Genomic DNA, 14,165 nt, shown 5'->3' with positions numbered 1-14,165 from the left:
ACCCAGCTCATTAGAGCCTGAATGAGGATGTCCACCTTGGTTCATTGCCTCTGTTCACTGCCCTTGTTAGTGCACTCCATGAAAAAAAAATCACTAAGTACAAATCAAATCATTCAGATACTTAAATGACTCTTGAGAAAGTAGAAGGTATAAGTGCCTTGACCACACACAAGAACTCTGACATATTTCGCTCTCTGTATTCAAATTTCTAACAATGCCTGATACATAATAGGTGTTTGGTCAGTTTGGGTTTCTATATCCCTTTTCTCTTTCTCTTCTTCAAATTTGCATGTAAAACCACTTTAAAGAGTGCTAATATATAAAGTAGGCACCATCTCATGAATCAAAGTGGGATTCCTAGAGCCACTGAGGATGTTTGTAGAAGCCTCAGTGGCTTCTACAAAGTGTAGAAGTGGTGCTGATCCCATGGCTACTCTCCTGTGGACAATGGCAATGCTCCCCAACGTACATTCTTAGGGGAAATGGGGCTGCCACCAGGAGGAGGTGCCAACAGAGATTAGAGATGGTCTCTGTGCTATGAGAGGGACCTACATTTCCAAATGCCAAGTCCCTTCTTCCTGAGCCAAATGGAGATAGATACTTAGTTGTAGATTTTTGGGGGATACATAGCTGAATCATTAAGATAGTGGATTATTTAGATAAGAATTTCTGTATATAGAGAGTCCCCAATTATATACCCCAACAATGTGAGGGAAACCACTTCGAATACCTCTCAGATTGTACACTTATATATTTCAAAGTCTATTCTGATCCTTAAATTTGACACTTCTCTCAAATATAAACAAAGCCCTTTTAGAATTGCTTGGGATTAGCTTATCACTTAATAAATTTCTTCCAACACTACCTTCTGTGAGTCAACAAACAGCTTCCTCCTGTGATTTAGGCCAGGCTAACAACAAGTTAGACTTCTGAAGAATAATTACTAGGCAGAGGCATTTTCTAGGTGGTACATTCCCACTTTGAGGAAACTCGGTCATTTTACTTTTGCATTTAAGATGTCCTTTGGCCGAAAATAACATGTCAGTGTTTGAAATGTCCTTCTCTGTATCATTGACTTGATTTTTAGATTACATTTTAGGCTAGACTTACACCAAAAGTGCTTTTCAAAGACACTGGAAAAGTCCATGATTGAAAATTATTTAAATAATTTACAATATATGAAAGGTAGTAAATTCTGGGTAAACATTTTAACTAGGTTTTTACGGAGAACTGACACTGAGTAGCTTTCTGCTGAATACTGTGTAAGGCATTAAAAGATGCACTAGCGCAATTATTTTCCCTAAATTAATGCCTGTCCCTGACACATCTCAGACTTTTCCACCCTTGCCCTAAGTAACTTAATTAAAAAAAAAAATTCTCCCAGCTAATTTGCTGACATATAGGCACCACTAATTTTGTCACGTGTTGTTCGAGTGAGTACATTCTGAAATCAGACAACTTACAGTGTCAGGTAAAAATTCTTCCTAGGCAGATACAGTGTTTGGAGTTGCAACTAGTTAACTGTGGGCTTCTACTTGAGACAAAAAGTGACTTCATTTTATTGGAGAAAATGTCAATCAAGACGTAACTCCTGACACCCGTCTTTGTTTCTCCAGCCAGTAATAAAAGATAAAGCAGAGGAAATGGAGGAGCTGCAGTTATGCGTTTGCAACACACAAAGTCCTTGTTTTCCCACTAGGCGCTGCAGAAAAGCAATTGTCCATTCACGGCACATCCTCTGCATTTCAGAGCTAATATTTTTGCAGTTCTTAACTTGGTACATTACAGTCTTATGCAGTTAATTTTGTTAACCCTTTGAAATCGTGTTTGAAATCTTGCTTAATATGACTGCTAATGTGACCCAGTTTTAAAGGTTTCAGGTTCTCAATGTTGAGAATAGAAACTTTAAGAAAATCAGTTAGAAATTCTGGAACAGGGTAATGATTTCAAACAATCCTGTCTTATTGGCTATTGCATAACTTTGAGAAGGGTAATGGGGAAATCCATGGTAACCATATATTACTTAAATTGCTGTTACAAAAACTCTTTGGATAGCAATGCTTTTTAGCAGGGACCCCCCTTAACACATAATAATGTGCCATCGAAGGAAACATTAGCCCTGTGTTGAATCGCCCAGCTTCCTGCAGCATTTAGTGTGTTTACTATATATGAATGCATATGCCTGTGTTCTGGTGCAAAGAGGTTTACTCTTACCATTGCAATAGTCACTGGCTAGAGCACATGAAGAACAGAATTTCTAAACAATTAATTAGTCCCCAGGCTCAATCACTTAAGTCCCTAATTGAATATCTGACTCCGCTTTCAACTATGGTAGGAAAAGATAATTAGCAACTTTGCGGTGGTAATAAAGAAGTTTTATTTTCCTTTATAAATCATAATATCAAAATTTCTGGTCATATAACTTAGTATCTGCATCTCCCCTGGACTTCTGAATCCAAAACATTTTTTGAAAAATGCAACAAGGTGATGAAGAATTTTTCTTAAGAATTCATTTTTTGGACATCTTCTATTGATTTTTTCTACCTTCAATCTCACAAACAGCTTCTTCCCCTCTTGCTACTAATTTCTTCATCTTGAAGTCTGCTATCAACCAACATGAAAAACTCAAGAAAGAAACTAATTTTCCTCTTCCCTCTTCTGCAAACCTTACCAATCCCTTTACCAGCAATTTCCTAAGCTGTCCCACCAAAAATAAAAATTACCCAACTCCAAAATCTATGTTGGAGAAAAAAATAGTGCATTTTTTTAAAAGACCACCTTAGTGTGGGCTCAAAGTGCAGTGAAAATGCTGGAGTCTCATTACACTGGTTGGAATGAAACCCTGTTGCCCTTAAACAGTTAATTCAGGGTAAGTGATCATGTTTAGTCAGTTCGCCTAGAAAAAGGAAGGAAATTCAAAAGCTGGTTGCTGTAGTAACAATCACAGACAAAAATATATATATATATATATATGTACAGGTTCATTTTAAATAAAAATCCTGCCATCTCTGTGACTCTGTTCTCTCAAGAAAACTGAGCTTGCCGCTTAAATTTTTTGTACATACCTCAACCATTAAACAAGACATTTAACCATAGTGGCAGTTCTGTGACCTTTGAATGCCGTGAAATCTCTGAGCGGTGCTGCTTGTTCATGAAGACTTGTGCTGCAGAATCCAGCAACTTCATCCAGGATTAGAAATATAATTAAGTAAAAAAAAAAGAAAAGAAATAAACACAAAAGCACACAAGGAGATCGAGAAAGAAGGAAGGTAGAAAGAGCGAGTACACCACTTTTCTCTCAGACAACTGCTGGGACAGAGCCGAGCCTGCTGCAGTGCCCAGACCACTGACTGGCTGGGTGAGCAGCCGTCGGCCTGCTAGGCTGGGAGGTGCTGTCAGTTGCCACAGGCAAGGAAAAGCAGAGACCAATCGGCTTCCACTCTGGCAGCTTACTGGAGTGGAGCCTTTTCTGTTTATGTTTCCTCATTTCAAGAGTGACGTCAAAGGGTTTAGTTTTTCCTCTGCATGTGCTATTAATTTTAAAGTACTGTACTATGGGAAGAATGTGTGTGTGCCTGTGGTCAGCCTGGTCACCCCACTCTTGGGAGAACCCAAGAAACATTTTCTAAATTCAGAAATACATTTAAAGAATTTAAAATACCTTGTGGTGAGGTGTATAAAAACAAAAGCAAAACAAAACAAAAATTAAAAATAAAACTCTGAGCTAAATCGTACCAGCGAGATGTAGATTTTTTTCCATCTGAGTGTATGTGCACATGCTCACTTGGCAGCTGTTGCTTATTTTTCAACCTAATTCATTTTTACTCTTACCTAAAAATGAGTTGTTAATTCATCTTGATAGCCATAGAGGTAAAATTGTGCAAATGTGCTGGTGAACAAAATGGTGTGCAATACAACAGAAATCCTGCATCAGTTTGTGCCACGGGTCCCTGCGTTTCCTCCAGCTTCCATGGTGGAGCCTCAGGCTTGTTCCTGCCAGGGAGATGCCTCCTGCCATACCAGCAGAAGTCATTCAAGAAGCAGGACTATGGTGATGCCATGCAGGCAAGCCTGGGGCCTCAGCATGTTGTTGTTTCCCAAAGAGTGTCAAGGTTCTGTTATTTAGGGATACTTCCCTTACCAGGGACCCCAGCTCATCCCTGGGTTACTCTTCCCACTCTGGAAAAATCTCCATGGTTGCCATCTGTTGTTTCTGCCTCCCCCATATCCTCCTCCTTTTCCCCATCCCCACCCATCCTGAATTCTGCTAACAGACTTTTTTAGGGGGCGGGTGGGGGTGGGTTACGGTGTGGGGCTGAACTTTCCTTCCTCTCTCTATGGATTGCATGGACTTTCCCCCCAGCCCCATTCCCACAACAGAATCACAAGGGGCCGTGGGACCCACGGGGGCCAATCAGATTTCTCCATTGCTCCGACTCAGAGACTGTTTTAGGGGTGGGCATCACACTAAAGGAAGTCCACATTCCTTTTTGAAATACTAACATCGCTTCTTTGAGAAAGAAGGTATTTATACCTAAGAGCCTAGGCACTAGGGTTAAGTAACCCTGTAGTCGTTGGGGTTTGTCTTTGGTGTTGAAGCTGTAACAGTGAACAAAACAGATGGTTCTTTCCTCCCATGGAGTTTACATTTTGGAGAAATAGGGAAATTGGCAAAGAAAAATAAGTAAACATATAATGTCAGGTGGTAATAAGGGCTTCAAAATAAGGTAAGGAGAAAGAGGTGCGTGTGCACATGTGTGTGCATGTGTGGTATGTGTCTGCTATTTTAGGCAAGATGATCAGGTCAGCCCTCTGATAAAGCAACTTGGAGCAGAGGCCTGAAGGACGGGATATAGCAGGTACTATGTGTCTGTACATTCCATGCAGAAGAAGCCATGTAAAGGCCCCACAACAGGGGGCCTTTGGCAGATCCAAGGAACAGAAAGGGAAATAGAGTGGCTGGAAGAGAATGAGTAAAGCAAAGATAAGTTGAAGAAAGTATGTCTGGGACAAGATCAGGACGTATCTTACAGGCCATGCATAGGACATGAATTTTATTACAAGGTGAAAACCTCCCTATAAGAGTGTTTTGAGCTGAGGATTGGCTATGATTCAACACGAATTCTAAAGAGATTTCTCTCTTTTCTCTGTGGAAGACAGACTCCTAGAGAGCAAGAGTAGAAGCAGGGAGGCCGACAATGAAGACCACGTGCTAACCTAGGTGAAAGCGCATCATGGATTGAACTTGGGTGAGAGCAGTGGAGAAGGTGGGAGGGCCGGATTCTGGAAAGGGGCCTGAGTATTTGCAGAGAGCATTGGCAGTATTAGAAGATGAGAAGTGTGAGAAAGAGAGAGGAATCAAGAGTAATTTCCAGGTGCTGGCTTGAGCAAACTAGACTAGAGTTGCCATTTCCTGATGTGGGGAAGCCTGGGAGAAAAGCCTGGTTTCGAGATGAAATAAAGAACAGTTTTGGACCTTCATTGAACAGTAACAGATATTTCATTGTGCACTCTGTACCAGGCACTGTTCTAGGCACCGAGAAGAAAGCAATGAAAACATATACTCCACATACATACCCTCCCACACGTCTTTCTTTGATCCCATAAAACTTAGATTCTTCCAAAATGAGAAAGGCCATAAACAACGAATTAAAAATTTACATAGGATATTGGGTGGTAATAACGTTATGAAAAAAAGAATAGGAGAGGGAAGGGTCACTAGTCAGATAGAGGCTTGCAATTTTAAAGTGAGTATGCAGAGAAGGTGCCACTGCAAAGGTGATGTTGGACACAAATGGGGAGATGATGACAGGAGGGAGAGCATTTTAAGCAAGGGGACATCAAGTGCAAGGCTCTGGGGACTGGAGTGTTTGGATGGTAAGTAGGAGGAGATGGCAGTGGGTGGAGAGGAGACAGATCATGGAGAGTTTTCTAGGTCATAGTAAGGACTTTGGCTTCCTCTCTGCATGAAACAGGGCTTTAAGGAGAGGAATAAGGCAATCTGACTTACAATTTGACAGGATCGCTCTGACAGCCATGTGGAGGTCAAGGGAGAATAGAGTCTAATAAAGGATACACTGCAATAAAACAAGCCAGACATCCTAGTGGTGTCTACCATGATGCTTTTGTGGAGGAGGCTAGAAGTGGTTTACTTCTGATATGTGTTGGTGTTAAGGACAATAAGATTTGTTAAATGCATTGGGTGCCAAGTATAAAGGAGGGAGATTAGTGAGAGGAGCCAACGGCATCTCCAAAATTCGGGGTTCCATCAAGTAGAAGAACAGAGCTAGCACTGACCACGAGATGGTGAGAGGAGCAGGCTTTGTGGGGAAGATGAAAAGTTTGATATTGAATATGTTAACCTTGCCTATAAGATATCTACATGGAGATGTTGAGTAGGCAGCTGAATGTATTAAGCATGGAGTTTAGGGGATAGTTCTGGGCTGTAGATATAAATTTTCAAGTGATTGTATACCTGTGATACTTAAAGTCATGAAACTAGATGTGATTACCAAGGGAATGAGTGCAGACGGAAGAGCCTCAGGCAGTCCTTGATTATGTTGTCAAGAATATAAAGAAGGACTAGCAAGGGAGACTGAGAAGGAGCCTCCAGGAAGTATAAGAAAATCTAAGAGAGGATGGTGTCTTAGAAGGCAAATTAAATATTTCAGTGATCAGCTGTGTAAAATGACCCTTAGATGAAGACTGAAAATTGACCCTTACTTAAACTTAGAATGTGTAATCATTTGTGCCTTTAACAAAAGCAGGTTGAGTGTAGTAGAAAGGTTGAGAGGTTAAGAAAAATGAAAGAAAAATTGGGAACATAGAGAATAGGCAATTCTTTCAAGGTGTTTTGCCCCAAAGAGAGCAGAGAAATGGAGCACTAATTGGAAGAGAATATTGGTATGTTGTACACTGATTGGAAAAAACGCATTTGAGAGGAATAATTAGTAATGTGGGAGAGAGGGGGAAATTATTGCTGGGGCACAAATCAAATTTGTGATAGGCTCCACGCCCTCCAAATATGCCCACACTCTAATTCCTGGAACCGAGGGACACGTTAAATTGCATGGCCAAAGGGATGTTGCAGATTTAATTGAGGTTCTGGATCTTAAAGGAGGGAGACTTTATCCTGAATTAACCGAGTGTGCCCAATCATGAGCCCTTAAAACAGAGAGATTTTTCTGGCTGGAAGCAGGAGAGAGATGCAGCCGCAGAAGTCAGAGATTCCAAGTTTGAAAAGGATTCACACAATGCTGCTGCCTCTGAGTTGTAAGTCCACGGACAAGGACCTGAAAGAGGTCTCTATTAGCAAAGAGTGGACCCCAAACTAACAGCCAGAAAATAGGGACCTCAGTCCTACAACTCCAAGGAACTGGATTTTCCAACAACTTGAATAAACTTGGAAACAGAGTCTTGCCTGGATCCTTCAGAAAATACAGCTCTGTGGACACCTTGCTTTCTTGCCTTGTGAGACTTTAAGTGAAGTACCTAGCCAAACCCACCTAGAGAAACAGGGACAAATACATATTGTGGTAGTTTGTTTCAGCAGTGATCTAAAACTAGCAGAGCTATTGGCTTTAGAAAACAGAGTATTTTCTGCATACTCGCTTTAAAATTGCAAGCCTCTATCTGACTAGTGACCCTTCCCTCTCCTATTTTTTTCTTCATAAAAGAAAACAGTTGCACCACTATTGTATGTGAACATTCTCTGTGACTTCTAATTTCTCAGTGAAATAGGAACTGTCTAAGAGAGGGGATGGGAAGGTGATGGAGGTTTGAGGAAAGAAGATATAAAATAGTCATCTAACAGAGTAAAGAGCCCAAATTATCAGAGAAATATAATATGATGGCCAATAGCACTAGGGCCTATTTGAGTTTGGTTGTCGTTAAGGTGATGCTAGACAGCATTTTACCTTTGCAATATCTATGAGACATCCAAATATAAATCTTATGTAGGCAGCTTACATATCATTCTGGAACACCATGAACAGATGAAATAATATTGAAAACCATGGGAGGGCATGATATCACTTAGAGAATGAGAATAGACTCAAGTCTAAACTCTGTTTAGATAATGGGAAATTGAGGAGGATCCAGCAAAGGAGATCAAGAAGGAGTGGCTATGAATGTACAGCCAAGATAGTGGTCTCTCTCAGAAATCAAGTTCGAACAATTGGTGCTATGGATTGAATTATGCCTCCTCCCTGTCATATGTTGAAGTCCTTGCCTCCAATATAGTTGGAGATAGGGCTTATAAGGAGGCAACAGAGTTAAATAAGATCACAAGGGTGAGTTCCTAATCTGATGGGGCTGATGCCCTTATAAGAAGAGAAAGAGACACAAGCGATCTCTCATGGGAGGACACAGAAAGAAGGTGGCGGTCTGCAAACCAGGAAAAGAGCCCTCACTAGATACCACCCTACTGGCATCTTATTCTTGGACTTCCATTCTCCAGAACTGTGAGAAAATAAATCTGTTGTTTAAGCCACTCAGTCTGTTGTATTTTGTTATGACAGCCCAAGTGGACCAATAAAGTCAATTATGGTAGTCAATGGATTTTCTTTTTTGCCTGCGGTTATTTAAGTTGGCTTTCTGTTACTGATCATAGGAAGTGTCTTAACACATTCAATGTCCAGTGTCCATGTTTCCTAGAGGTGACTGTTGACTGTCTTCTCCATGATATAAATACTTCACCATTTGGAGCTTGAGAAAACTTTAAGGATATACCTACACCTATATCTTTATCTTTATCTGTATGCATGTCCATGTCCATGGCTACGTCTTTCCCAGTCTATCTAATTATCTCCACCAAACATAGTAATATTAATCTAAGACGACTATGTCTGAGGTACTAATTCATCTGCAGAGGTATCATTATTTAACACATACTTCAAAGTATTCTTTGAAGCACAGCATTTTAAATAACCCCACTTTCAGCAATTAATTAGCTATAAAGATAATCTAAAAGGAATGATCTTTATTTTATTTTTATTTTTATCCTAAATCTTCTTCTTAACTAGCCCGTGATCGATCACTCATAGAAATGACCATTTTTTTAGTCATTTTCTTTTCTTTGCAATTTAACTGTCTATATTCTCTATTAGTGGAATAGAAAATAAAATCCTTCTCTTGCTGCATCTCTGGGATGACATATTTCTCAATAGCCTTACACATATTACATTCATTCAAGAAATACTTATTGAATATATATCAGCAGAAGAACCTAATGGTATGTGTTCAGCATAACTGGGGTTGACAGAGTCTAGCAGGGTGTGGTCTCCATCTTAAAAACTTGTGTTCTCAACAACAAGTATAGGACACATGTTTTGATGATCATGATAAGAGGAAAGATGCAGCAAAGGCTCTAAAGGTTCAATGCAGATCAAGAGAAAGGAACGGTTTCTTCTACCTGGGGGAATTGGGGGAGATTTTAGGTAATGTAGGAGATTTTATTTGTCCTTAACCAGGAAGACACGTTATATTGAGGGACTGATGGGTAGGTTCAGTATGATGGGAGTAGAGGACATAAGAAAGGAATAATATATTGTGTCTCCATTGTAAAGTTTAGTGCAAAATGATAGATAAATTTGGAATTTCAACTTTACTGATTAGGAAATAAGATATTATTGAAGGTTTGCAAGGAGGGGATTGGAATAGCAGTACTATAGTCCTGTGAACAAAATGGTCTTATGCTGGATAAAGATAACAATATAAAGAAATGAGTAAGGTGATAAGAGTTCAGGGTGATTTTGAAGCATAGAGGAGAGAAATTGAAACCAGATTTTGAAACCCCCAAAATAAAGACTTCTCCCTCAAGACAGTGACATCTGTGACATCTATCTTTAGAACTCATCACAAATAGAATTCTAAAGGATAAGAGGTAGTCTCCTATAACGGGAGAGATAGCCAAAAGGAGTAAGAGATATTGCAATAAAAAGAGAAGGCACAAGGGGTGCAAAAGTGTTACAAGCTGAGCACAGTGTTACAAGGGCACATAGGTGAAGATGAGTATGGTTCATGCCAGGGACCAAGGCAAGCTTGGTTTGGGTGGAATGATAGGAAGTGAAGACTGATTGGGCCTTTGAATCATCTTAAGAAATTGGGACTTTGGTCTAAGAGAAATATTGAAAAGTTTTAAACAGTAAAGGGCACAATCAAATTTGTATCTTGAAGTATCACTTTGGGAGTTGTGTGAAGGCCAGAGAAGGAAAGTCTAGAGACAGGAAGACCAGAAGGCAAAGTGTGGTGCTGGTGATAATGTGGATAGGGGGACGTGGATTTAAGAGTCACTCAGAAAACGTCAGCGCGAGTATTTGGTGATGAATTGAAGGAGAAAGATGAAGGATTTAGAATGGAACAAGAATAAGAGATAAGATCATCTTTTATAGCTATTAAATAGCTATACATTGTAAAATATTGTGACATTGGCGTACATATCTATAAATTTAAAAAAATGGAACCGAAAAGAGTCTAAAAGTGAATCACCATGTATTAGTAAAGTTGATGTTTTAATGAGTGGAGAAGAAATGGACTAGTTAGTAAATGATGTTAGAACAAGGAGAGCAGTATGAAAAATACAACCGCCAAACAAGTTCAACTTAGATTCATTCCAAAATTCATTATACAAATGTAAATTGCAATTAGATAAAAGACTCAAACATGAAAAACCAAAACTGTCAAATTGTCAGAAAATATTTGATTGGATATACAAATGATCCAAAGCAAAAGACCTTCCCACAAAAGACATAAAAGCAAAGGCCATGAAGAAAATGGGCAAAGTAGCTGACATCAAAATTATAGTCTCCTGTAAGAGCAAATACATCACAAATAGAGTAAAAAGACAAAGGACAGATGGAAAGAAATCTGAACCTGTATAAAAAAATAAGATACACAATTGCACATCAGTATATCTCCATTAGATTTATAAAACTTAGAGAGTCTGGCTATAAAAAATGTGGATGAGAATATGGGGCCAAGGGAACTACTATACATTGCAGGTGGGAATGGAAATTGGTCCAAGTCTATAACCGCTTATCTGAAACCTTTGGGACCAGGGTTTTAGAATTCACAATTTTAGAATTCAGACTTTGTGAGATTTCTTAAAAGTAGTACAGATAGAGTTTCAAAATTCAGGATTTTTAAGGCTCTTGAAATATTATACAGAGTTAATCTCTAACACCCTCAGTGGGGTCATCATTCATCAGGAGGAGCTGAGAGCTCCTCCTCCCAGTACAGTGCTCTTCTCAAACCTAGTTCTAGAGCTGATCCTCTGGCATGTGCCACCCTTCCAAATCTATCCAGCAACTTGTCATTTCTGCCAATTGATGCTATATCTTATACCAACTTCTTTCCACTTCATTATGACCCTGTTGTCCATCTGAATTCTCCTCCCTGTATCACTATAAGAAAGTGATATAGTCAGAGTACACTTTAATCCCTTTAAAGATAGAACTGGGCTGGATATGGTGGCTCACATCTGTAATCTCAGCACTTTGGGAAGCTGAGGTGGGAGGATCACTTGAGTTCAGGAATTTGGGACCAGCCTGGGTGACACAGCAAGACTCTGTCTCTACAAAAAATAAATTAGCTGAGCATGGTGACATGTGCCTGTGGTCCCAGATACTTGTGAAGCTGAGCTAGGAAAGTTGAGGCTGCAGTGAATTGTGACTGTACCACTGCACTCCAGCCTGAGTGACAGAGTAAGATCCTGACTCAAAAAAAAAAAAAATTGTTACTTATTTACCAAATAATCATTCCATAAGCATAATGTAAATGTTTACAAATATTTATTGACTGTCTACTGTGATCCATAACTTATGTCATTAACAACCGGATACATTAAGAATGAATTCCTTTAAATTTGATGAGTGAGAGATATTCAGCCCTACTACTGGATTTTCCTCCTATGCATTAACAACATTTTGCATTTCAAATTATTTTTTCTTTTCCTTCTACTGCCTACTCATTTTTCACGAAAACTGTTTTCTAGATCAACAGACTATCTTACGAACATGTTTCCAAAGTGCTTAGCTCAGAATCATGACAAAGTGTCCAGTAGAAAGGACAATTGGAAAACAAGAAAAAAAAACTTCTAAACTTTGCCATTTAATGCTTATCGTCAAACATTCTCCACTGGGGCAAATATGTAAATCACAATCTGGCTTTGGTTATCCTCTTCCTTTTGTGTAACTGAGCTCCCCCTCAGCCTGCAGGCTTCAGGAGCTATCTGCAGCCCTCCCCTTCCCTCCACTCAGCCACTGTGAACATGACTTCTGGCATTTTTCTACCGCATCTTCCACCCATTTTCTGGGTACATTTTCTATTCCTTTACCCTCTGCTCTTCAAGGTGAAAGCTGTCATCATATCATCAACAAATCTTTAGAAATGCCTATTTTGAACATAGCAGTTATTGACAACCTAATACATGCTGAAGTTTTTATAGGAGAAAAAAAAGGCTATATTGTGACTCCTATGGCTATTTGCAAACTGGAATTTTCTAATCTCGAGACGCACCAAGTTACAGGCTGAATCATATCCCTCCCTCAACCGAAAAATACATATGTTGAAGTCTTAACCCCCAGTATCTCAGAATGTGACTGTATTTGGAGATACGGTCTTTAACAAGGTAAATAAATAAGGCATAGTGAGGTCATGCAGGTGGGCTGTAACCCAATATGACTGGTGCATTTATAAGAGATTAGAACACAGTCACAGAGGAAAGGGCACATGAAGACACAGAAAAAAAGATAGCCATCTAAAAGCCCAGGAAAGAGGCCTCAGAAGAAACCAATACTGTTGACATCTTTTTGTTTTCCCTCTATCTTCCAGGCTGGAGTGCAATGGTGCAATCTCAGCTCACTGCAATCTCTGCCTCCCAGGTTCAAGTGATTCTTTTGCCTCAACCTCCCAAGTAGCTGGGATTACAGGCACCTGCCACCGTGCCCATCTAATTTTTGTATTTTTTAGTAGAGACGGGTTTCACCATGTTGGCCAGGCTGGTCTCGAACTCCTGATCTCAGGTGATTTACCTGCCTTGGCCTCCCAATGTGCTGGGATTACAGGCATGAACCACCATGCCTGGCCCCTGTTGACATCTTAATCTTGGACTCCTAACCTCCAAAAATGTGAGGAAATAAATTTCTGTTGTTTAAGCCCCCATCTGGGGTATTTTGTTATGGCCGCACCAACAAACTAATACATGCCACAACATAGATTCTGAGGCAGACACTCTGGGGAAAGTTTCTTTTTCTGAATACAACAGGTAAAGGGTCTCATGTAGCCTACTGCTTGTGTGTTCTTTTTCTTATAACAAAGTATATTGTGTATTTTCTCATTGGTTACATTTTTTTGTATTGCTAAAAGTTTTGCTTTCTGACGAATAGAAATTATAACAAAAGTCCATATTTTAAAAAACAAGTTAATGATTAATCACTTTCCTTACAATTTTATATCAGGAATCCCTTAAACAGCAATTACTCAATGCATTTAAAATAGAGATTCCATTTACAAAGGTTTTCTTTTTATGCATTTTCTAAAATGCTTGAGTATTTTGAGCTCTTAAAACATTGATCGACATTAAGAAAATTTATCAGTGCTAAAGGTAAAATTCATATTAAAATTAGAGTTTGCATATTAACTTTGCAGAGTCTCTAAAATAGCAAGCTGTATGAAAGCATTTCAAACCTGAATTCCACTTAATAGAAGTTGAACTCACATGTTTTTTAGGAGTCTTCTAGTGAGTAAGGAAATACTTAACCTGCACTTTCAGAAAGCACATACACAGTCATCCAAATACTTCTCAAGTATTCAGTAATAAGCCACTATTACGTAGTAAGCTCTATGAGGCCACGAACCAAACTTAAATAGCGGTGTGGTGTGTTCCCAACACCTAGCACAGTCCCTAGCATTTAATAGACCATGAATATATAGTTGTCTAATGACTGAATTGATGAGGAAATGAGATTGCTAGGGAAGTTATGTGTAAATAAAACATATAATTCAAAGAGACTAAAAGAGGTTTCTTACAACATACCCATTAACCCAGCAGTTAAACCGGGCAGATGATGTAAACCCAAGAGATAGAAAATTGACACTTCATTGAATGATCAAGACATGAGGCTTTTCTTTTACAGAAGGAAAAAGATTTTGATGGGCAGGGCAGT

General features: G+C 39.3%; 1 protein-coding gene across 1 annotated transcript in view; it reads right to left on the bottom strand.

Annotated features, from left to right (window-relative positions):
- The window catches only part of PDE7B (phosphodiesterase 7B), a 343,532-nt gene extending 340,148 nt beyond the window's left edge, over nucleotides 1-3,384 (bottom strand). Inside the window, exon 1 of the mRNA XM_002747056.6 lies at nucleotides 3,066-3,384. Coding sequence (XP_002747102.1) covers nucleotides 3,066-3,086 — 21 coding nt within the window. The 5' untranslated portion in view covers nucleotides 3,087-3,384. The remainder of the gene's footprint in view (nucleotides 1-3,065) is intronic.
- Nucleotides 3,385-14,165: the final 10,781 nt, after the last annotated feature.

This window comes from Callithrix jacchus, chromosome 4 (assembly GCF_049354715.1).
Source record: "Callithrix jacchus isolate 240 chromosome 4, calJac240_pri, whole genome shotgun sequence".
Taxonomy (NCBI): Eukaryota; Metazoa; Chordata; class Mammalia; order Primates; family Cebidae; genus Callithrix; species Callithrix jacchus.
The sequence above is the reverse complement of the archived record's forward strand: the minus strand, read 5'-3'. Positions and strand labels throughout refer to the sequence as shown.